We start from the raw sequence: 24,753 nt of genomic DNA, 5'->3' as shown, positions 1-24,753 counted from the left end.
TAAGAGATGGACTGTGAACTCACTGGGCTATACAACCATCGGATAGTCTCTGCCCCAACGGCAAGGAAAAAAAAAAAAAAAAAAAAAAAGGAATACTGGCAAAACCAAGGGGAACATGAAGAAACAGTAGAAAGGAATAAATTCTTGTTCATACAAAACATTCCAGTGACCTCCAAAACAGCAATAAGTGCACATATAAAAAACCCAGCACGGTACCTATTGCTCTTTAATCTCTGGGAAATTTCTTGTTAATAATGGTTTATGTCAATAAAGGCAAAATTACAAATTAACACAAGTATTTCTGACAGCCATTGAAAGAAAATAACACTTGCAATTGACAGGCAGTTTCTCAAATGCTACTAGTGTTTCCCAAATAATTTTTGATGTATTTTAGTATTTTCAGAGAAATCTGGTAAGTTTAGGCAATCATGTGCTACATTTTGTTTTTACTCTCCCCCCAGCAACTTAAACCTTATGTCAATCTCAATCAAATTTAACTGGAAGGTAGAGGAGTCCAAAATACTGCCTGTCTGTGCCTTTATGAAAACCGGTGGTTAAGAAAAGGTAAACTAGTACCTTATCTGAAAGAGGCTGAAGCACAAGCTCAGGCAACAGCTGACTGGCAAACGCAACCTGCAAGTACTACCCTGCAGCCCAGCAAACGCTGTCTACTCCATCTCACCTCTTCTTCCCACAGAACATGGGCACTTGCTGAGCACGGTGTGTGGCAAAACAAGACACTGGAAAAATCAAAGGAAGGGAAAAGATGCAGAAAGTAAGCCAAATCCCTCAACTAGCTGTGTTGTACACGAAGTAATTCCTGTAAGTAGCTCTTGAACCAGCTTGAGCAACAGACTGAGCTGTTGCTTGCTGTGCAACACCAAAGCTTGCTTTTCTCTTTTAAGGTCCTTCAGACTTGTACATTGCTTTTCCAAAGTTACACTTGAACATCCCTGGATGCAACAGAATGACAACTACTGTGGTGCCTTTTCTTGCCTCGGTGTTCAGTGCTTCCATATCTCACCCAGAGAACAAGACGCCATAATTGGTTTTATTGCCTTTTTTATCATTTACTGAGAATCGACGTATTGGCATATGTATTATTGCATAATTGTATTAGAATAGCATCTGCATGTTAGTTGACACTTGGGGACAGGTGGTTCTACTTGTATGTGTTTGATACTTCCCAATGAATTTACTTTACTCTGCACACCACTCATCTCCAGGCCATCAAGACTTTCTAAGGAATCTAGATTCTCATCTGTCTGCGGAAGCAAAACATTATAGTTAACTTGCAAAAGAATATAAAAAAACCCAAAGGACTTCGGGGAGATTTCTTTCAAGCTTCAGTTGGTGATCAATCTATACCGTGGTGATCAATCTATAACCAGCTACTTCCAGCACAAACAACTAATCCTTAAAAAACAACAACTCCTTATTCTCAGTAGCAGAAAATTCCATGGTTAAACACTGGTCAGGAGCATACTTCTTGTTTATGATTTGCAACCTTTAAAATCCAGTGCTTATATGGTAAGAAAACAATCAACACCAGTGGTCCTCTGATAATCCCTTCTAAATCTTTCTTACCCAATCCACCTAAGACAACGTAGTGACCGTTTTGTTTCTTCTATTAGCCGTCTTTTCTGCTACCTAAGGGCAGTAACTGAGTTGTGCTAACTGTAACAGCAATATAACTAGGTCATTAAAACCCAACCAAACGCCACAACAGTTCTGCCAATCACGAAAGGTTATGAGCAGTCACTAAAGAGGAACTGACCTGATGGCACCTCTGGTTCTATAATGGTAGCAGAGGCCTTCCAAACCATGCATTTACCTGAAGAGCTATTCCGAGTCAGCTACCAGACCACAATCTGCACACCACACCCTAGACAATGGACCCCTCACTGTCAAGCTGTGTTCAGAAAGATCATTAGACAATTATCAATGGTACAAATTAATAAAAGCAACATATGACTGAATTTTAAAATTATATATATACATTTACACTATTTTATCAAACTATATGTAATATATTCTTTATTGAGTCATTATACTTACTCATATATATATTTTTATATATATATAAATATGTCTATGTATACACCAAATTCCAGGACATTCCCAATCCTATTATGGTCAGTGTTGAAATAAACCCTTCACAGCCAAATTATTTCTCAGTACTTTCCATTACAGAATTGACCACCAGCACCACTGACAAGACATAGAAAAATCTGTTGCGGCACATAAATGGTGCCAACATGAATTACACACGTAACTTTAAATTGAATTTACTAATTCACTGATGTAAAGCCTGAAGCCTGAAATGACCACAGTCCATGAGGCTGGACTTTGTGTTCAGATTTAACAGTATGCTTTCACATTATTATCTTTTTACATAAACATTAATTTCAATACTTTAATTTAAAAATCTAGCTTAAATTTAGATACCTGATAATTTGGCAAAGCTCCCTACCAAATTCTCACTGCAATAAATTCCCTGAACCTCAATTTGCACATGATATGCAAACCTAAAAAAGAAAACACCACAACCAATGCATTCTGTAGAACATTTTATAACAATTAAGTTGTTCCAGCTTGTTATTTTTCTTCAAGTCTTAATTGTGAAATTTCCTCTTCTTCCGATTCTTCTTCCCTGCTGCAAAAGCTGCTTTTTCACTCATGATCTCCTGATACTTCTTTTTATTATATCTGAACAAAATAGATAGTTTACTTTTAAGCATGGTAAACCAAAGTTCAGGAAAAGGTAACATGGAAAGTACTCTACATATGTAATTTGCCAAACAGTTCTCTTGTATTTTCTGAGTCAGGTTTCTTTAATTTTATACACTTACGCATAGGTAATGGGAAATCAACAATTGAATTAATGATAAATGTAGGTAAATTTGTTTTGGAAGTAAATTTTATTGAAGAATCATTAATTTTGGCATAAGCAGGAGGTTCTTCATTGCATATGCAATCACATTTGGACAGTTTGCTAAAACACTGCTACTGTTCATCATGGGAAGACTCATCAATTTCAACAATACTACAGAAAAATTATACCCATTTTTATACTGCCTTCTCAGCAAACTCAAGATAATCACCCTTACTCGAGTACTCAAGATTGAAACCCAAGATGAGATTAACACTAAACAATGAACAGGATACAAGTTGCTATCTCCTCACAGTACGGATTCTTAGGTACCTGTACCACAGCTCACTGCACACTGAGCAGTACTGAGCCTTTTAATAGCAGCACTGACAAGTATCTGCGCTAATGCTAAAGTATCTGCTTAAAGCCCTTAATTAGCCACAGCATGAATTAACTGATCCAATTTCAAAGACATTAATTTTTAAAAACAGCTTCTAATAAATGCCTTATAAATCAGGTCAAGCCAGAAAACTGGTTAAGAAATGGCTGTACCAACTTGCCTTCCCAACACTAATAATTAATTTACAAGCCTGACATTAACCTTATAATCTCGAATCATGCACTACTTCCAAAAAAATGTCATTATGTGAAAAAGAAGTGCATATTAACATAACGTAGTAACCAATATCAAAATGTATCAACTAAGGGATCTACTCCAGAAACTGCAGATTAGCCAGACATTACTTAATCCCATCATTGTTTTAAAGACTCTAGCGTAATTTTGACTCCTATGACAGGTGGCAGACTGACATGCTTATAATATGAAATCATATAAACTTTCACAGAATTATAGACAGCACTTTTCTATCAATTATGCCAAGAAAAATTAATCAGTCTTTAAACAACAACAAAAAAATGCATGCATAGGCACGTATCAGTTATTCAGAGCCCTTGGGTTTTGGCATAAGCCTGTGTACACACTTCACTTGAAGTGAACCAGAATACGGCTGATAAGTTATCTCTTCAACAAAGACATTATTTTAAAAGTGGCTGCCAATAGCGATGACCCAAGTTGGATAAAACCCTTTCATGAAGATAAAAAATATGCTGTCTCAGTCTAATTATCCCCTGTCCCTTACATCTTCTCAACAGCAGTGGTGCTGAAGTACTAAAGCAGACTAGTAAGTACTCTTTGAAGTATAACCCCACCTCCCCAAGATGAATAAAAACAACAAAAAAAGTTGACATAGTTAAAAATACTCCTCTCTGACATAAGATATCAGAATTACCAAACTGTTTTTAAATACCTTCTAAACTCAGAATCTGCAAGCAGCTCTTCAACAATTGTTCTCTTCCTTTGTTTCTTAGGGATTCGACTATGGTAAAAGTCTATAGGAGAATCAACCACAGTTCCAACCTAAAAAACAGAAATGAAAACACTGTTACTGAACAGCAAGATGCTGATTTTGCCTTTTTTTTTGTTTTTAACTCCTCAGCAACAAGTGTAAAGACACCTACAGAGAAAAGCAGAATTGTATCCTACGGAAGTGCAAAATACTATAAGAATTCAGCAATGTTTTGTACGCAGCAGAGTGACTTTTTGCCTCATTATTTAGTGCACAGAGGACAGCTTGAGTTTTAAGACTGTACAGATGTCAACACTGGACTGCTGCATCAATGCTTGTATTCATAAAAGAAATCCAGTTCTTAACATTTTACCAAGGAGGGAAAGGAATGACCATCCTTATGACCATCATAACTCTTTCTTGTCTCTGTCATCATGATGGTTTTACTAGATGGCTACACAGCAGTTCATCCAGCTCTAACACAAGGGCTTCACCCTGGAATGCATCAAGTTTTTTCCAACCAGCATGTTAGCCAGTTCTGATGATTCAGGTTAGCAGTGGAGACACACGGAATATGTTTCATACAGTGAAGACAGACCTGAGCCTATCTCATTATGTGGAACATTCCTGTCTAAGTTTTTCTATGCCCAGAAACTTCAAAACATGCAAGATCCATCCTTTAAAGTCAAGCATTAATATTTTAGAGAAATGAAAACATTTTCCTCAGGCATGCTAACTATTCAAATAGGCCTAAGTTGACGGAAGTCTTATTTCTATAGTTTCTGCAGTAATTATTTTCTTTATGCAAATCACTTCAAAGCCGAGAGCTATAGCAGCAGAAATTCTGGCTGATCACAAAGCTAGCTGTCTCCATTCAAACTGTATTAGCCAGTAAGAAAATAAATGCTAATTATTTTCTAAGCACTTGTTAAAAAAAGGCAAATACTTTAAAAAAAGCAGGGAAAACGTCTGCTGAGGGTTTGAATATGGGTTAAGTCAGGCGTTTGTTCACTATTGTGAGATCAGCTGAAATTAAAAACCCCAGCATATACACATATGTAATATAGGGTTAAGCAGCTGTAAACTACAGCCAAAAAATCAAAATACTTTATTAATTAAGGTAAGAAAGTAAACAAGCATAAAGGCTACCTACAAAATAGGCAGGGAGTAAGAATAGCTGTTCAAAACTTCAGCAGTACAATGCAACCTTCCGCTCCTTCCTTACCTGGAAGTACTTGGGCAGACCATCTCTATCATTCTTCTTATAAAAATGCTTAGGGTCCAATGAAGCTCTCATCTTCAAAACTTTTAGATCATTTTTCAGTTCACTTGTGATTTCTGGGGCTTTCATACCAAACCAACCGTCACCTGTTGTTTTCTCTCGCTCTGCCTAGGTTACAATACCAAGAATAATAAATTTGCATTCAGCAATCAGCACAGGATAGCACAGGGAACTCTCCCCTCCTAAAGATGGATAAAGCATTTAGAACATAACTGTACCTTTAAAAATCCTATTTTATGACCCTTACAATAAGGTCATCAGCACTGTATTAACGACAGATTTGTACCACCTCAGCACATCATCTTTCACTTCACTGCCCTGGTGACTAAAAGGGTAGCTTTTCAAAGGATGGCTCAAGGAGGTCACTGAATTGCAGCTCTTCACTTCCAGTGAGGCTTGTGTATACACACGCTCCCACCACGAGGCTCGCTACCAAAGTCTGGTTTGTTATTTGAGGCATTATCAGCTCTTCACTTACCCTGCGCTGTTTCTTCAGTTGGTGTAGTGACTCCCTGAAGGGTGGGACACACTCCTTTTTTTCAAAATCTGGAGTTATTACACTCTTCTGCAAGAGCTGTAAGAATTTTTTTTAATGTTTAGACAGTCATCTCACTGATACGAATTCTACTGCTTAACCGTATTTACAGAATCTACTAAAGGAATCACCCAGAATCTAAGCAAACATCATAATACAGTATTTCAGCTTCTTTGATCCCCAACAAAAGTAGCAGAGATCTTCCAAAACAGAACCCAGGCCAACAACAGAAAGCAGTTGGCTAGCTCTGGAAGAAGTGAGATAGCAAATGCTCTAGAATGAAGATGGCTATCATGAGTGAGCCTAAGAAAACAGTCTCAAGGAAAATAAAGACATGCCCTTTATCTCAAAGTGTGCTTTTGAAATAAAATTGCTAATTCCATATTAAGGAGAGTACAGACCTCTATTTACTGAAATTCATTCTTGCTATGGACTAAATATCTTGTTACCAGACCTTCAGCTCACGTATCATTAGGCAAAACTGTGGGCATCATCAACTTCTTTTTATTTTACAAGATAATGCTGCTATTTGCGTTGCTTTTCAGTTTCTGAAGTGTCGCATTTATTTACATTCTTACCATTAAACCCAAATGTAAATCCACACTTTGGCCAAGAAGAATGGAAGCTCTCAGCAAACTGTAAACCAGGACATTTATTTGAAAACAAGTACACCAACCTTATCAAATTAACATCTTTGTGTTACTGCAGTCACAGGTAACTGCTTAATTGTAAACACATTACCTGGTCCTTCTTCTTCTCCTTCAGTTGTTTAATTACACTTGATTCAGGCTTCTGTTTTTTTGCATCAAAACTAATATATAAACCTCCAAGCTTCTTGATATTCAAACCAGGGTCTATGCTGCTGGAAAGATGTAAACTAAAAGACAAATAGTTAATGATTAGAATATTGCAATAAGCATGCAACTAAACCTTCTACTGTCCTCTAAGAAAGATAAACAGAAAAAATATTTCTTATTTTTTCCACTTAAGTGCAGTTCTGCAATGATTTTAAGTCTCAGCGTCTAGAAGAAATCTATAATTTAGAGATGATAGAAAATGAAGGGGAAAAAATTGTGCCATTATATGAAGTGACAAGTTTATTAAAGAACAATACCTGCGGAATCACTTCCACAAATATTTCCACATTAACTCTAATGCTGTATTCTTAACTTAGATAATCTTACTATATTCTATAAAACTGAATTCTTAGTTCACTTAACCTTGTCAAAAGAACTCATGACCAGCACCCTTCTTCAATGCATTGAGAAGCTTCCTAGCTACAGAGAAAAAAAACCACAAAAGCACAAACATATGGGTGGTAAAAATACCATCAACTCTTAGTGAAAAGTATGAAGAAGCTACAATTCATTGTAGAAATGTTTAAGTCCTCTGTGTAACAGTACTAGGAATAACATTACTAAACACTTCAAAGCTAGCATGTTTCACATTTTTTTCATTACTTTGTTTGGGCAGCCAAAGGAATGTAGTTGCAAACAACGTACGGAAGTGGACTCAAAAGGAGGTTTTTGATGACAAAAATGCTTAAAGTATACAAAGTATTATGGAGAAATATGGTAGTATCTAAAGAGGTACAAGGGATATTGAATACTCAGTAATACAAGCCCTTTACAACTTTCTATTAAACTGTGACTGATCTTTTGTAATGTCTTTACACTGAATACTTGGCTAAGTTTTTGTAAGACTTCCGGCCTACCTGAAGGTTTTCAGAAGATTAAGACTTGTTTATCCAACCTCAACAGAGTACGACGCTTTAAACATATGAAGCGTATAAAGGGATTTCAGCAGGAGTCAGACCACAAGAGCTCAAGAGGTCTCATCCAACCTAAATTATTCTATGATTATATATAATTCTATGAAATCAGCTGGGCTGATTTCACTTGAAGTGTCACTGTTCAACAGCGCAAGAACTAAAAAATATATGTGGGCCTACAAGAAAGCTGGAGCGGGACTTTTCACAAGGGCACGTAGTGATAGGACAAGGGAGAATGGCTTTAAACTTAAAAAGAGGGTAGGTGTAGATTACATGTAAGAAAGAAATTCTTCACTACGAGGGTGGCGAGGCACTGGCACAGGCTGCCCAGAGAAGCTGTGATGTCCCATCCCTGGCAGTGCTCAAGGCCAGGCTGGATGGGGCTTTGAGCAACCTGGTCTAGGGGAAGGTGTGACTAGTGGAACTAGACAATCTTTAAGGTCCCTTCCAACCCAAACCATTCTATGATTCTATTTAGGATTAAAAAGCATGATCTAATTAGGCAATGTATAAGGAATTTACTGGACTTTTTGTTATTTATAACCAAACTAAAAGATCAACAATTAAGAAAACTGGCTTAAATAAGCAATTTTATCAGCCTGACCATTTAACCCAGTTTCACATTTTATTTTTTAAGCTGAACAAATATAAGGCCTCCAGATGCCTAAATATTTCAGAGTTCTGCTCTCTGAAACAAAATTGAAAAAAACCCCAGACCCTCAATTTATGGCCTATATTTTTATTTCATACGCTGTACAACCCCACTTCCCATGTCAATACGACTTAGTGATAAGACTACCCTCTCATTTATTCCACATCATTTAGCACTTAATCTATATGTCCTATGCACATATGCTTGAATGAAATGAAAATTCTTTAGTTATTCCCAGAAAACTACTTACACATCAATCTTAGTTTTCAATAAATCATCATCTTCATCCTTCTCATCTTCATCTATCAATTCCTCTTCAGCCTCTTCCAGATCTGAGGATTCTTCACCTTTTTCACTTCCTTCGTGCTTACTATCAGCATCACTATCTTGGTCTACCTGATCTAGATAATACTTCTGGCTGGAACTCATGCCAGGCTCAGTATCAATTACAAAAAGCCCTTCAGCATGCAGTGAACCGTTTAAGGATTTTTTGAGGGAAGGAGTCCTCTCATCTGCTTTGTTGTAACACAGTTCCTCTTCAACTGTATTTACGGACAGTACACCACTATTTTCAGATTCATCACTGTCATCTTTGCTCAGAAACAATACAAGATTACTGTTTTCAGTGCTTGAACTTTCACAGTTGTGGAATACAGATTCAGCATGTTCTCCTGTTTGGTCTTCACCACTGTCCGTATCGATTTCAAGCATCCTGCATCCACCAATGCTATCAGTACTTTGTACAACAGCTATGTCCTTTTGTGAGCTACTCACTGCCCTAGGTTGCTCACCCTTTCTTGGTTTATCAGCATAGGTGAAAGACTTCTGTGCACCTGCCTCAGCATCTTCTCTTTCGCATTCCAGAAGTTTTTTATTTTTGTTTGGTGTTATTTGCCCTTGGGATTCTAAAAATTGTTTGGGACTCATGCAATCAGCCAGGGAAAGATCCATATCCTCTAGTTCCTCCTCCCTCACAAGTATTTCACTGTGTTCTTGTATTTGGCCACATGCTTTCTCTGAATCATCTACCTTAACCGACTCTCTATTTTTTATTGCTTTTTTCCCAGGTGACTCAATGTCACTTTGTTTCATTTCTGTATGACTGCTGGGTGTCACATCATTCAAAACCACTCCTTTCGGGTCTTCACTCTGGGTTGTACCAGCAGATTTGGAAGAACATTTGCTTTTAGGTGAACTGGGTTCTTTATTACCCTCAGTGACAGAGGAAGCATCTTCTGTGTCGGAGACAAGTTTTGCAGCAGGTCTAGCATCAGAAATTATTACTGGCTCAGATTTAATGGTGTCCTCAATTAAATTCTCATCTTCTGAAACAATTTTGTTTCCTTTCTCAGTCTGCTTAGTATTATCTGCTTGTGATTTCACTTGCATGCTCCTAGTAATTCGTTTGCTAGTGCCAGACGGTTCCATACAAGAATTCAGACAGCATGACTCTGCATCAGAAATATCTTCACTCTGGACTTCACAAGCTCTATCCGCCTGCAATTTCTTTCTGCTTTGCCTGCTTCTTGTAGTTCTGGTAACATTAGACATCTGGACACCAGAAACTGCAGAGGAACAAGACTCAGCTTCAGAAGCATCATCTTCATCCACAGTCCTGCTTAACTTATTTAGAGAAGCTGTTTTGTCATGTCTTTTTTTGTCAGGATAATCCGGCTGATAAGGAACTACAATTTGTCGTCTTCTTGTTACTCTAACAAACAAAGGTGTCTGAAGACCTGACACAGCAGAGCAGTTTGATTCCGTTTCTGACACATCCCCATCGGCTTGTGGTTCAGCAACCGACGGTGCTGAATTAACAACTGTGTTCTCATTCCTTGTAAGTTGCAGCTCTAAGCTATCACTGACATCTGACTTTGCTTCTGTATGTTCCAGCTCTTCAGACTGAGATTCCTGAATTACCTCTGGCTTACGAATTGATTTAGTTCTTCTTCTAGTCATCCCCGTAGACATAGGAGTACTAATTTCATTGGACACCATCTAGAAAAGGAGTAAAAATAAGAAGCGTGCTATTGGCAGATAAAAAAAAAAATAATAAAGAGGACGCTATACAAATCACCAACAATCTTTTTAAACAAATCAGCTCAAGCTGACAACATGTGACATGTCTCTGTTTAACGCTACCTATGTGGAAGTGTTAACAAACCCTCCCTTGCTTATCTGTTCAGTCTACTGTCTTTTGGTCAAGGCAGGGGAAGAAACACAGGCATCTGTTAGAAAACATAAATAAAGGCAAATATAAATATAAATAAGTATCTCTCAAATCTAGTAAGTCCTGGCAAGCTGTCAAGGGAAACAAATCCAGAAGCAATGCTTAGAAACATCCAAAGATTTGCTCAACTGTAAACTGCCGAAGCCCAGCAACCAGCAGAATGTGCCCCAAAATGGTTTCCATAAGTGACGTTAGCAGTTTTAGGAGCAGAGTGGCCTCACACCACCAGCACCACTAGGTATAATCTGCTTCTTTAACGATGCCTGTAAGTTACCTGGAAGGCAATTAAAAATTCTGGCAAGAAAAAACCACTCCGCAACAGCAGGATCTTCCCAAAACACAGCGCAATGCTGGATCAACGTAAACCACGCTGCCTACAGGGTCAGTATTTAATGGAGCGTTTGTGTGTCTAGTGGAAAACCTACTGAGAAAAACTAAGTTAACTGCAGTACAAAATTGAAATAAATAAATACACAAATACCCTAGCCTTTAACTCGCAGCGTTAAGTGGGTTAACACCCGACAAGGGCTGCCAGCGCCGAGGACCCGGCGGCAGCAGCAGGGCCGGAGCGCACCGGGAGAGGCCCCGCCGCAGCGCAGGCCGAGAGGCGCAGCAGCCGGGCACGATGTTGCCCCCGACCCCGGCCCGGCCCCGCCGCCGCCCCCGCCGAGCCCCACGCAGCCGCCGAGACACGCCGCGGACACCGAGGCCCCCGCGACGAGGCCTCGTGCGTGCGCGGAAATGGCGGCTGCTGCTGCTGCTGCCGCCGCCCCGCCCGGCAGCCGGCTGCCCCCCGGCCCCAATCCTCTCACCTCCGCTGCCCCAGCGGGCTCGGGCCCCGAGGGGCCGCCGCCACCCCCGGCCCGCGGCCCCTGCCCCCGGCCCCGCGCCGCCGCCCGCCTGGTGGCCACCATCTTGTGGGCTGCGCCGCGCCCGCGCCTTCCGGCCCCGCCCGCCCCTTCCGGCCCCGCCCACAGCGGCAGCGCGGCGGCCCCGCCCCGCGGGAAGCGGGCACACCAGCGGGCGGGGGGCTGCCCCTGCCGCCAGGCCACGCAGGCCCGGACCGCCCGGCAAAGCGGGATGGCACCGCGGGTGACTCTGTGCGACACGGGGGGCGCGCTGCGGGGAACGCCTGCAAGGCACCGCTTCGAAACCTACAAGAATTTAAAATTTTTAATTCCAACTTTGCGCTTCCGCGTGGAAGGGAATCCCCCTCTCCCACTCGTGACGCCGAACAAACCAGCCAGGCAGCCCGGTAGGTGTCACACTAGCCGCGACTCTAGGAGAGCGGAGCGCATCCCCCGTGCTGCAGGGCCCTGCCCCCCAACCGGCAGCTGCACGGCGCCAGCGTGCACCCGCCGGGAGCCGCCCCAGCCCGGCGGCCCATACACCGACCCCGGCAGTTAACGGTGCCCATGCACCGACCCCCGCAGTTAACGGTGCCGGATGCCACCGGCCAGCGGCACAGCCGGGAGGCACAGGCAGCACACGTCCACCCAGCAGCAGTGCGCAGCCCTGGCTGGCGGGGCAGTTCACAATGAAACCCATTGTAAAAATGATTCTGAAACTGTGATACACACTGACCCAACGTTTAAAAAAAAAAAAAAAGACTACATTGTGATTAGGAGAAAAGAATTCAAGCTTTTATTGATGCATTACTAGTTCCAGTCCCCCATCTCTCTCACTGATCAAAAAAACTGAAGTCCAGGAGAATTTCCCAGTATTGACCACCCACAGGTAAGGTATTTGATGACTCAAAAGGTATCAAAAAAAAAAAGATTCACATTCTGACTCAGTGGAATGGATTATAGGAAGCTGACAGCCCATACACTACCTACAGGCACCAAAATTCCACTAGCTGCCTACATGACAGAATTTGAAAGATGTTGGTGAAAACCTACTCCCTTACAGTCCAAATCTCAAAATATGTACACCTGAGTTAATGAGTACTACTAGCATGAAGTCATGCTCCTGCCTGAAATCACAAGGAAAACTAGTACTTTAGACACTCAGCATCAAGCTCCTGCTGAACTACCAGTTGAGTTTTTGCTGTCTATTCTGATTTAAAGGCCAAGAAAACAAGAAGGCCTTATCGGTAGAAAGAGAACATTAAACCAGAAGCCTTGCCTTAGCCGCAGCAGTCTCTCAGGATTCAAAAAAGCTGGTGCACTAAGTAACTGCCAAACAGGAACACACCTAACTTCAAGCTAACCTTTTGCCTAATTTCTGAATGGCACTCAAGCAACAAAGTTTCCTAGGCAACCCCAAAAGAAGTCATCCATTTACACAGCCCCACAGGGAACAGCTTCAACATTTACTATCTGTTCTGGCGTGGCCAATTCCGATTGCGCAGTCCACAAGTATCAAAAAACACAAAGCCACCGTTGCGAAGACAGGCACAATTCGATTTTTTGATTAACATATTTTTTGATCATTTGTTTTCAATTCTAGTTTTAAACATTCACACAATAATACATTTTCAGTTTCAAACAAAGATGCCATCACACTTGTGCAAACACTAAACAAAGCATTCTGAGGCACAAAGAAGCCAGAGGGAATTCAAGTAACAGAAAGTAATGTGGAAGATACATTATTTCTAAATTATAGAGGTCTTTTACACTATATTAAAAATAAATTTTCCCATCCACACAAATTAAACAGCTGACTTGCCTATATATACACATACTAAGTAATGAGACACCAGTTTAATTTTGGGGGGGTAATTTTTCGTAAAAGATAAGTTTTCTATAAAAACTAGTCCTTGAATGCTTTGCATCTATGTACCTACCAGATAATTAACTATTATTAAAGAGAAAATCATTTTTTAAAAAATAAAAATATGCAAGTTTCTCTATACTACCTAATGGCAGCTAAAATATGATAATTTTACAGTGAACTGGTCATAAAAAAGAAAAAATATTTTAAACTGTTTCTCTATAGATAGTTTCAAATAAAAATAAAATATGAAAGATTTTGGGTTTGTTAAGTGAACTGGTCAATAGGGTAAGAAAGAAAAACAGTGTTAAAGCACTGCAGACACTCCTGCTGACATCACACTGAGTAATTACAACTTCTGGTCTTTGTTACAAATGTCATAAAAGTGTTTCTATGAAAAAAGCAATGTTCCCCCCATTCCCAAGAAATTAAAACAGTAAGCCATTTTAAAAAACAAGAAAAAAGTTTTAAGAGGCATTTCTTTTAGCTTGCATGATATAGCCTTTGGACTTGATAATTCCTCTGCTTTTAACAATGACTGAATACCGGAGAAGCCATAAAGGAATCCACTCGTGTGCTTTCGTGTTCTGGATGCTTTCCTGAAGAACTTCTTGGAAACTTGCTTCACAAAGTAATTCTGAAGTTAAAAAGGGATATTGATGCTTTAAATAATGTCATGTAAACAGCTGCAAAAAGCAACACTTAAGAGAAGCCTTTTTCTACAGTCAAGAGTCTTAAGCAGTGCCAGATACTCCACAGAACCACTCTTCTGGAATGCACAAAGGGTAAAAGCAGCTGAGCAATACAGAAAAAAATATTTTCAGGACACTTTTTTTTGCAACATGAGTACTTCCCATGAAACTTAATAGACTAAGATTTCTACAATATCAAATGGAGTTGATCAGCAGAGCCATTCGCAGGAAAAAAATGAAATTAAATTTGAGAAGCTAGCTAGGCAAAACAAGAGGCAAGTAAAGCGTTAGGCTGAAATCAGCCAAGTACTGAGCTCTCTCAGTTACCGCCGCAGTCACTGGAAGCTCAACACATAGCATCTCCCGTAACTGGGCTCTTAATACCCACAAGCCCAGCAAGCATTAAGAAAAATGGGCTTAAATGCCACAAAGCAGAACAGGCAAGTGTAAATCCTTCTAGTTTCCTTTGGAGAGTCAGTCAAAGAAACAATCCCTTTGATGAGGAATGTTCCCAAAAGACAGTCTCAGTGCTCTTCAGCTGACCACTACAGAGAAGTTAAGCTTAGCAAATAATGCATAAGGGAATCACTGCTTGCTTTGTTTTCTATCCAAATCCTCTTCTCCTTCATGTCATTAATCTCAACAGAGAATATTTTTTACATTGCAAGTTACACTATGGACTTCACAGGACATGGAAACTGTCAGACTAAATGCAATTCATCTTGCACACTGCCAGAGCGGTGCCAATACGTGCTCAAGCAGTGATGAAATTCATCAGTTGCAACAGTCATACTATAAAACATACACTTCATAAATAGCATTTTATATGCTTGTTTTCTTTGGGAAGGTGGAATGGGAAGAAAGGAGAAGGAAGGAAAAGTATGATCATCATGAATAGTTGGACATAAGGAAGCACGTAGAGGAGGAATGAATTGTTTAAGACTTCTTGCTTGCAAGTGCAGCAAGATATTCAAGGCATCATTATAGTGAAGAAGATTAGAAGATGTTTGAGAGATACTAATACAATATCCCAGAATATTCTAGGGAACTTGTAACTCAGATTTCTGGAGTCTAAAGGAAAGCCTCCAAGTCCTTCAACCACTCAGTAAATGAATCACTGCACAAAATATTTATATTTTTTTATAATCACTGCACAAGATATTTATACCAACCCTCTTTGTAATGACGTTACCTTAAGAACTCACAACTTTGAAAGAATCCTACTGAAAGCCTAATAATTTTACATGTCTAACACTACCAAACTACTAAAAAAAAAATCAACTGATCATTAACATTTCTATGCAAGCTACTTCACAGACAAGTTCTGGGCAAGTCAGCTTTCATTTATCATAATTCATTCTATGTTTTGTGGAAATAAGTTTGGTTTTTTAACATATTCAAATTTCTCAGTAGTTTGTCCTAGTTTTAATCAAAGAAAATGAAATAAATATTTCAGGAAACTATCCAAGGCTGGAAGAGCACCCTCTCCCCCAGCTTTCTTGAAGCAAAACCCAGAACTTAATATTCTGTAGAGGAAAAACTTTTAAATTCCTTTCTTCAGGATTCAAACATAAAACTGAAGTTCAGAGAGATCATTCTTGATTTTGTACTGAATAAATGCGTTTTTAAGGCTTTGCCACATGAGTTAACAGAAGACTTACCTTTTGGGTCATTGTGAGTTAACAGCTGTATGTCAAACTGCTTTGCAAAAGCTGTGAGATCAGGTGGCATCACACAACAGGAAGCTAGGTTCACCTGATTGCTACTTGGTTTCACCTGAAAGTAACAGAATAGTTTTAGAAGAAAAAAAATGTACTTATTTTAGTTGTTCCCCCATGCCCCTATTAACAACAGAAATCTTGCTTTGAACCATTTGCCTTTGACCACTGTTTTAAGATCTGAACAAGGCTAATTAATTCTGCATGATGCTGAATGGGCAACTCCTACATCTGCAATTTCCTGCTGCACAGAGCCCAAAGCAAGAATAAGATCTAACTTTAGGTGCTGCCACAGCAAGATGAGTACTAATCCATTCTTTCTGGCTTCCTGTCTGCTGTGCTCCCTTCACAGCATTGATCCAGGTTTTTTTTCCCCTCTCTAGTTGAACATTATAGGGATGTTCAACTTCAAATAAAAAAATCCAAATAAATATTTGTTAAAGATACACAATTTGCAGTCCTCCATGCCTTCAGGTAAGTGCTTAAGTCAGATTAAGTTAAAAAGGACACTCTTCCACTGACTCTTTCTCTGCTCATCACAAACTGCATTCATTATGACCATGCAGGTGGTCATTAATCCTCTCAACTCTTCCTCTGTATACAGAAAACAGTGAGGAGCACAGATCAGGACTCTCGCAAGCTTACACAGCTACGGTACATTCACGTACCACAAAAGAAATGTCTTAAGAGGAGTATTCAAAGAACTAATAAGGAAACAGTTAATCCACAACCTTACATGAGCACAGGCACGTACTAGTACAGACCTCCACCACTCAAATGTTAAGAGGCAATTAATCACATTGGACAACAAAAATATTGTGCCACTTCATTCACAGCCTTACTCTTTACATTTAAACTTAGCATTCGAACAGCATTTTTCCAAGGGGAAATCCCTCTGTTCATAACACAGGGTAAAGTGAAACCAGCTGTGTTTTCAGAGCCACTGGAATAAATCTGAGCGTTTAAGAGTACTGTTTATACTCCTTTCCTAAGTACGAAAGCATTCAAAACTCAAACCTTTGGTACTTCAAAGAACCTACTACTGAACAGACCCATGTTTTCTGGCCTTTCCTCACCGGTAGGTAAGATCACTGAGGAGAGTTACACTTGGAGCCTCCCCCACCTTGAACAACATTGTGACCCTCCAAAGATGCCAAAAGTAACAAGGCTAATTAATATTTTGTATATAAACCCATCTGTAACAAGTTTACAGCTATGTGGCAGCCAGTAACAGTTCCTCTGTCCTAGAAATTCTACAAGTAGGAAGTTTGCTCTCACCTGTGCCCACAGATACAGCTGCTCTAACAGTGCTTTGTCTAGGTCAGAGGTACCTATGGCAATTATCTTCTTGTTTTGAACTAGATTCTCAAGTTCTTGCCAATAAGGTTGCAAATACTCCAAGGACAGGACAGTTCCATCTTCAACAGGAGGTGGGGCAATAATGACTGAGTCCAATTGAGCAACTCCAAGGGCAGAACATGCTGAGGAAAAAGAACAGAGACACTGTCAAAATCTTTTGTGAGATAAAAACATAAGCAGCAAGACTTCAAATTCAGCAAAAAATATACCTCCTGCTTCACTCTGCTGGCTTTCATTCACCATTTGAAACTCTTACAAGTATCAGCAGTCAAGTGTAGCAACACAAAATTTTTAGCAAACAATTAATGATACAGCTGAAGGCCAAGTTTCAACTGTAAGTTGGGAGGGAGGGAGGATGGGACACATCCCCAAAAAAAACCCTGCCACCAAACAAAGCACGAAGCTTTTTTCTCCTGTTAAAACTACATATTTCTCACAAGAGAGTGGTCACAAACAAGTCCCAATTCCCTTACTCTCAATTTCTTCCAAAATTTGGAACTTCCACTCTGAACTGTTAACTCAAGTACAGGGCACGGACTAGGAGAGCTACTTGGACTATGTGAGGAGTTGGACTAAAAGCACACTGAATATGGAGAGTGTAACTGCCAGAGAGATGTGGCAAGTGTTTAAGTATCACTGAGCTTTAGGAAAGATGCAAGCCATGAGGCTGTTCTGCACAGCAAAAAAGAATAAAATTAAATAGCTAAATAAATTCTTTTCTTCTGGAGGAAGATTCTATCAATGTATTTTTAACAAATGGTACTACAGCTTACAGCAAGGAGGCTACCAACTGGGGTATCAATAGAACAGAATATCTGACCCTTTGTTCTTTGCTAACCCCTGACCTTATGCCCAACAATCTTCCAAAGTGATAAAGTTCAATGCTGCTCACAATTACTGCTGCATTACACTAATAAAACTTCATGCATCAGTACAGCTATTGTTCTGTATTTTCAATAAAACTTAACTATTTCATCAGCTGCTCACAGCACTGTATTACCTAAATAATCTGTGTAATACCACACAGTTAGTAGTGAAGTTCATCATGTTAAGAAGCGGCAGCTAACAACAACTGGTAAGAACTACTGTATCACTTACTAAACCATCGCATTCTATTCACTTTTTAACAAGTTTTGTGTGAAAGAACAAAAATCGGACTTGAGTTCGTGGACTCAAGGTTACAGTGAACCACATTTAGTAAGTTTACTGACTGAACTAACATGTAAATAGACTTGATTACCTAAGTCTCTTAGTAAGAAAACAGGCTATACTTGTGACAGGAACTAAGTATACCCCTTAGATGGAAAAGGCTCTAATTTTATTTCTAAACACTGAAGTAAAAAAGAAACCCTACCAGCAGTTTGAGTTTCACACTTACCCAGGTCAACAGCATCTCTGATTGATGAAGAGTTTGATCCAACGATGAAAAGTTTTGCTGTTTTCAAAGAAACTGGGATCAGTAACTGAATAAGCCAGCTTTCATTAAATATATTGCTATCTACTTTCGCTATATACAGTATTTGAGTTCTTGGGTACAGGGTGCTTAGAATATACACCAATTTAAAAAATTGGGAAAAAACCAACCTTCTCAAAGTTGACTGCCCAGTAACAACACTGTTATCTTAAGTTTCAGAGTTATACAGTCTCAGAACAAGAAATCATCCAGTGAGATGATCTAACAAGCTGTAAAGCTGGGACTGAAGCATCAGGACACTACACAATAACTGTAACAACCTGTATAAAAACCCTAAATGCAACAGTACCAACAGACCTCTTTACAACTTACTGAGACTCAAAATGTACTAGTGTTAGTTTGGACTGCCTCCTTCAAGTTCATCATATTCAACCTGGAAAAATTATGCAAATAAATGTGCTTCCAATGCTATTTCTTAATTCCAGTACTATCTGTAGTATTTTGCTTCAGAAAAGTCAAAAAGATTCACAAAATATATTTAAAATATCTTGAGGAGATCCAAATTAAAGTAGAAAAATGCCGAGCTGCTTTAAAACCTGAAATACGAATTCAAGTCTTTCTTAGCCAACTTCTAGACTACCAAAAGCATGACAGTGTGCACTGATGTCATTTGACTTTGCAAATATAAAACATGGTGGAAAAAATATACATACAAGAACATCCTATTAATGACCGCATACGAAGACTTTTTATGCCACCAGATTTGTTACTGTGTTCTTACCGGATACTTTCAACTCGTCCCTTTCTTCAGGATTTATTTTTTCTACAGCTTGAGCTACAGTACATTCCAGAACCTCCAGTATTTCCTGCAGTAAGTACAAGAGACTTAAGTATGACTTGTTTTAGAACAGTAATAGAAATAGAAGTCTTACAGCAGTTACAAACAAAAACACTATAAAAATGCAGTGACAGAAGGGAAGTAACCCAATGCTTCTTGATCTCTGAGGGGAGGTCAGAAAATAAAGTTATATGAAAGGCCCTATACTTCCCCAATATAAAAAATACAAATTACTGACAACAATTACTGGAATAAGTAGTAAGTAATCAGTAGTGTTCTGATTTTCTGATGTGAACAGATAGTTGCGCCAATTCAAACTGCCTTGCTTTAAAAAGAAAGCCTCATGACCAGCTGAAAAGAACCATCAGAATTAGGGGGTCTGGGTTGGAACACCTTTGCATACAAGTATTTTGTAATTTCAGTGAAGCCTGTGAAAATGCTGTAAAACACACATTTAAAACAATAGTTTTGAAATTACAAATTGGGAAACTTTCAGAGATTTCACCCTTTCACCTAATTTTAAGACTAGGCTGACATCGCATGTCAGCTGGCACAAGGTGACTCTCAAGTCTTTACCTACATGAGATTTTGTATTATACATGTGCACACACACCACACCGCCCCCAGCCAAGAACTCTTTGGTCATTTTTGCTGCCCTACCAAAAAATCCTCAAGTGACTGAGTTATGCCATACAGTCAGCATTTTAAATAACAATTAACTTCTACTGGAAACCAGTGTAATTCATAAAAGAATTTGGAATTATGCAGTTAACATGTTCTGACAGTAAAATCTAGCTCCCACTAAATAATTAACTTTAAACAGATCACTACATCTTACAGAGACAAATGTTTATTTACGTTCTCTTCTTGAGCAATCATTAGATCTTCCAGAAATCGTTCAGCATTAACTGCCTCACCACACTCCAGTGTGGAATGCAGCAACGTTCAGTTGATGCCACCATTACACAAGAACTGGTAAAGAACCCCAAAGAAACAATTAGCAAAGTTTTTTAGTTTTGTGTGCTTCTGCATTCGCTTTATTTTTTTAAATGAAGCATGCTAATATTTCATAGAGCAAATAACATATTTAGTGGGAACCTATTACTGCTTTGCTGAATTTCAAAAGCAATAGTGAAAGAGGAGCAGGCAAATACACTAAGAACTTTATGTCAGATGCCATTGACTGTGGTTTTAAGAATTATGTGGAAGTCTTTAGCTCTTAAGGGCAAATCTGCATCTTCAGAAATATTTTTGAGACAACCAAGGCTATGCTTCAGAGTTCTCCTCCAAATGGGATGATCTTCAGCTATTTAGTTTATCATCTCCATAGTTTAGATAATTCTCCATTGAATTTTTACAAGCATGCTAGCAAACTTCTAAGGTGTATATATATACAGTCTGGTGGTTAGGGTTTTTTTTGTGACTGCATCGATAATTAATTTGAAATCTTACAGACCAGGGCTTTCATTTTGCTAATAATTCTTGCCATCAACAGAAATCTTCACTTCGGTATTTCTTAACTTCTCCAGATTTACTAAATATTTAAAAAAAACCACACCAAAAGGGGGGGGTTTGAGAAATACTCTTAAGTTATCTGGAGTTGCAGATGCAGAAATAGATTAGTGCGTATTTTAAAAGGTGTAAACACCTACATATTTCTCTGTTTTCACAAGTAAGATGGGTAACACACATAACACCTCTCCTACCTGATTTAGGTCTTGTCCAATCTTTGAGCTCCATTCAGTCAGTGTTTTCTGAATGCAGTCCCGCACCTACAAAATATTTTTTCATATTCAAGTCTCTGTTACAGCTGCACACAAACAATGATTCATAGGCATGTAGGACAGACTGAGCAGGTGAACTAATGACACCATTCCTTCAACCACAGAAGATTCTTCCATCACAGCTTCCATCTGAAACTTGTTCAAACTAGTTTACTTACATATTTTCCTCTCCTCTTTAACAAAGAGTTTTAGCAGCAATACAAGTACTGTACTTCTCCAACCATTGCCATATTTAAAGGAAAAAAACAATGCTAAACAAGCAAGAACTAGGGCGTGGGGTGGGCTGGGTTGTTTCTGTGTAGCTATTCCCAAGTCAGAGTGTTGTCAGAGAAAAGCCTACATGCTGTGACATTGTTAGAAATGAGACTTTACAATCACTAAACATTCATTGTATTAATTATTTCTCTTTCCAAGATCTGCATCTGATACTTTTCATTTACTGCCTACCTACTCCACCGTGCCAAACCACTGATGTTTTTAAGTCCTTCATTACTGAAGGGGGTACCTTCAAAACCCCACCCAACACCTGCATTTTTCCTGCATCCACAGATGCAATATAAACTTGACTAGGATTCTGACCACGGGTTTTCTCGAACATAGTAAGGCATTAACTATGAAGTCTACATCAGCTAATTAACTGCATGCTGTACCAGTGCTTCAACTGTACCAATGCTCTAGCTTCATCACTGGGGTTGTTACCCTGCAGGCTAAGTAAATGTACTGTCAAGACTGCTACCTGCCAAGGTAGAAGCACTTCCCTGAGCTGCTATGTAGCTTCACTTTTAGCAATCTGTTTTATAACTAGGTGGATACCTACTTTTCCTAACATTATGTTGCAATTTCCTGTGACACCTAACATTAGCTCAGAGAGCTCACAACACCATGCACCAACCAGAAGCCAACCTCCACCATAAAACTGGGTATCACGAAGATTAAGAAGTAATACAGTAATAATACTTTGTGAGCATGTTTTATATGTTCTTTCCCAGCCATTTAAAATGTCATTAAAAAAATAACTGAGTCAAAAGTCAAGAACTGACACACACACAACCTCTGAAACAGCTATCCACAATGCTGGAACTCTTCAGCCTATTTTGATGCAGCTTATAGCATCTTTTCCTTTCTGAGGGAAAGTGAGACAGTGCTAAATATGTGTTTTCTTTATACTGCTACTCTGCAACCACCACATATTGTATTTCTGTTGCAGTTAGCATGCACCAGCCTCTGTCTCCAAAGCACACCATCCCCTGCCCTCAACACATGTGAAAAGCACAGTGTATTTGACTGCTTTGACCAGCTTTTCCAAATAGTTACATTCCAAAACTCCTAACGTCAGCATTCATAGTTTGCAAAATTTTAGCTTACATTCTGCCACTGAGAACTGTACACACTAACTAAACCAAATAGGAGAGTTAAAAGCCAACTTATTTCTGATAATTAATGCCAATTATTTGCTCTTGGAATTCCAGCAACTCTGAAAAGCAGGCAGCCTTATGTTTAAATGGATTTCCCTGTAAACAAGTAAGGTTAAATACATGATTAGCTCTGCATACTGGCCACTCTTATTTACCAACCATCCAGAAACTGCTCACACTGCGATACGGCTATTTCTTTGGTACAGAACGTGGCCGTTTCACACAGATCACAGAATGCTGCAATAAGCCATCAGGCCACATAAAAGTTATTACCACATGTCAACTAACCAGAAGCATGATGAATCCTTCCCTCTCGTTACATCATCCTCCTGTCACCTTTCTTAGCATTTGTGCAGTCGGCCAATTGTAGATTATCAACAGTGCCGCTACACAGCCACAACCAGCCAAAAAAAGTAGTAGCTCTGACAGGTAAACGTCCACTTTCAGCTTATTGTGTCACGATGACACAGCAGATACAGTGCTCCTGGAGCTCGGGACCACAGGATCTCCAGACACTTTTATCAGGATTATTCCAAGTGTTGGCACACGCTGCCAAAGCCAATAGTTTACGGTGGTAATTAAAGAGTTATTTCAAGCTTTTAACAAAGAATGACAGCTATACTTTGCGAAGACGGCAGCAATGGCTCATTTCCCTGAGACCTGTCGCCACCGAGAAATTCAAGTTCGGAAAAACAACGCGGCACCGGCCCTCGCCGCACGGCACCAGGGATGGATGGCCTCGGCCACCGCGGGCGGCGGCACCGCGCTCAGCTCCGCAGCGGAGGCGCGGGCTCCGCGCCCCCAGAGGCTCCACCGCCCCCGCCCCGGGCCCGCCGCCCCCGGCGAGCCGTAGGGTAGAACACGGGGTGGGCCCGCTCCGCCCTCCGCACCTGCCCGGCCACCCTCGCCCGCTCCCGAGGCCGCCTCAGCCCCCGGCAGCGGAACAGCGACCGCCGCCCACGGTAACGCTCGGGCCGCCGGGCGCCCCCGCACCTCAGCGACCGCGGCGGGGCGCCACACCTCACCGGCCCGGCCCCCCCCCCGCCGCCGCGGCCCGCCCCGCGGGGCCCGCCCCGCTCACCTCCTCGCCGGGGGTGGCCGGGCACTTCTTGCGCAGGCAGCCCCAGTTGAGGAGGTTGCCGGTCTGCAGGGTGAGGGTGGCCGCCCGCTCCAGCAGGGCGCGGGCGCCCTCCGTCCCCATGGGGAGGCCTGGCGCTGCGGCCGCCGCCGGGCTCCCCGCGACACCTGCGGCAGCCCGCCGTGACTCAGCACAAATAACGGCAGCGGGGGGGCGGCGGGGGCTGCTTTGTAACCGGCCCCGGTCACATGGCCCGAGGACAATGGGCGGCGGGGCGGGCCCAGCGCCGCCACCACCGCGCCAGCCCGGCCGCGCGCGCCGCCTCAGCCCCCCGCCGCGCGCCTGCGCACCGCCCCTCACGGCCGGCGGGGCGGGGCGGGGGCGGGGCCTTGCGGGGGCGGGGCCCTGGGGCGGCCGTGGCGCGAGCGGGGTGGCGGCGGGTCGCGCCCTGGGAAGGCGACGGCGTCGGTGGCGGCCGAGCTGCGGCCTGCGGGGCGCTCTGGCGGGGGGGGTGTGTCTCCGCCCGTCCCGCGCCGCGCCGGGCAGCACGTGGCTGTGGCGGGCGGTGACACCCCCGCGGTTCGGTGACACCTTCCGCGCCGGCCCCGGCGGGGGAGACCCGCCCCGAGGCGCGGCCGGGCCGGGTAGCGGGGTCACGCGTGGGCCCCGTGCAGGCGCCGCGCAGACGGGCCCGGCGGAGCGGCTCCGCAGGCTCGGTGACATTAACGCGCCCATCCGAGCTGCGGTGGCGATGCGTTTCAGTAGCAGGCAGTAGTTGACGGGCACTGAGGTAAGAGGCCTCGCAGGAAACCACACGCCTGTTTCGTTTGCTTGTGTTTACATGGTGACGGAACAGCGTCAGGGTGTAACTCCGGATTTGCACCAGCTGACACGCCAGGTGAAGTGTGAAGGATTGTGGCGGGTGTGTAAGACCAGGTGGCTTCGGGAAAGCCACACTTCAAATGGCTGAAGTCCTCCTGTACTGGAGATTCAAGGGGGAGCGGTATGTGTCATCCCCACCACCACCCCACCCCCCAAACTACAATTAAAGG

At 41.5% G+C, this 24,753-nt stretch overlaps 2 protein-coding genes across 3 annotated transcripts; both read right to left on the bottom strand.

The window, feature by feature from the left end:
• Positions 1-2,557: 2,557 nt before the first annotated feature.
• Positions 2,558-11,614, bottom strand: DNTTIP2 (deoxynucleotidyltransferase terminal interacting protein 2). Its single transcript, XM_040610296.1, has 7 exons — positions 11,501-11,614; positions 8,709-10,456; positions 6,777-6,912; positions 5,979-6,074; positions 5,444-5,608; positions 4,180-4,289; positions 2,558-2,709 (listed from the first exon to the last, which is right to left on the bottom strand). The coding sequence occupies exons 1-7, from the start codon at positions 11,600-11,602 to the stop codon at positions 2,616-2,618; spliced, it is 2,451 nt and encodes an 816-aa protein (XP_040466230.1). The 5' UTR covers positions 11,603-11,614; the 3' UTR covers positions 2,558-2,615.
• Positions 11,615-12,309: 695 nt separating this feature from the next.
• On the bottom strand, positions 12,310-24,005 carry GCLM (glutamate-cysteine ligase modifier subunit). Of its 2 annotated transcripts, none has more exons than XM_040610301.1 (7): positions 23,705-24,005; positions 21,131-21,196; positions 19,368-19,452; positions 18,551-18,607; positions 17,092-17,294; positions 15,757-15,871; positions 12,310-14,040 (listed from the first exon to the last, which is right to left on the bottom strand). In XM_040610301.1, exons 1-7 carry the CDS (start codon positions 23,822-23,824, stop codon positions 13,871-13,873), a joined length of 816 nt encoding a protein of 271 aa, XP_040466235.1. In that variant the 5' UTR covers positions 23,825-24,005; the 3' UTR covers positions 12,310-13,870. The 2 variants fall into 2 exon arrangements, with proteins under 2 accessions (XP_040466235.1, XP_040466236.1); XM_040610302.1 differs by lacking the exon at positions 23,705-24,005 and adding an exon at positions 22,912-22,935.
• Positions 24,006-24,753: the final 748 nt, after the last annotated feature.

This window comes from Falco naumanni, chromosome 11, assembly GCF_017639655.2.
Source record: "Falco naumanni isolate bFalNau1 chromosome 11, bFalNau1.pat, whole genome shotgun sequence".
Taxonomy (NCBI): Eukaryota; Metazoa; Chordata; class Aves; order Falconiformes; family Falconidae; genus Falco; species Falco naumanni.
The sequence above is the reverse complement of the archived record's forward strand: the minus strand, read 5'-3'. Positions and strand labels throughout refer to the sequence as shown.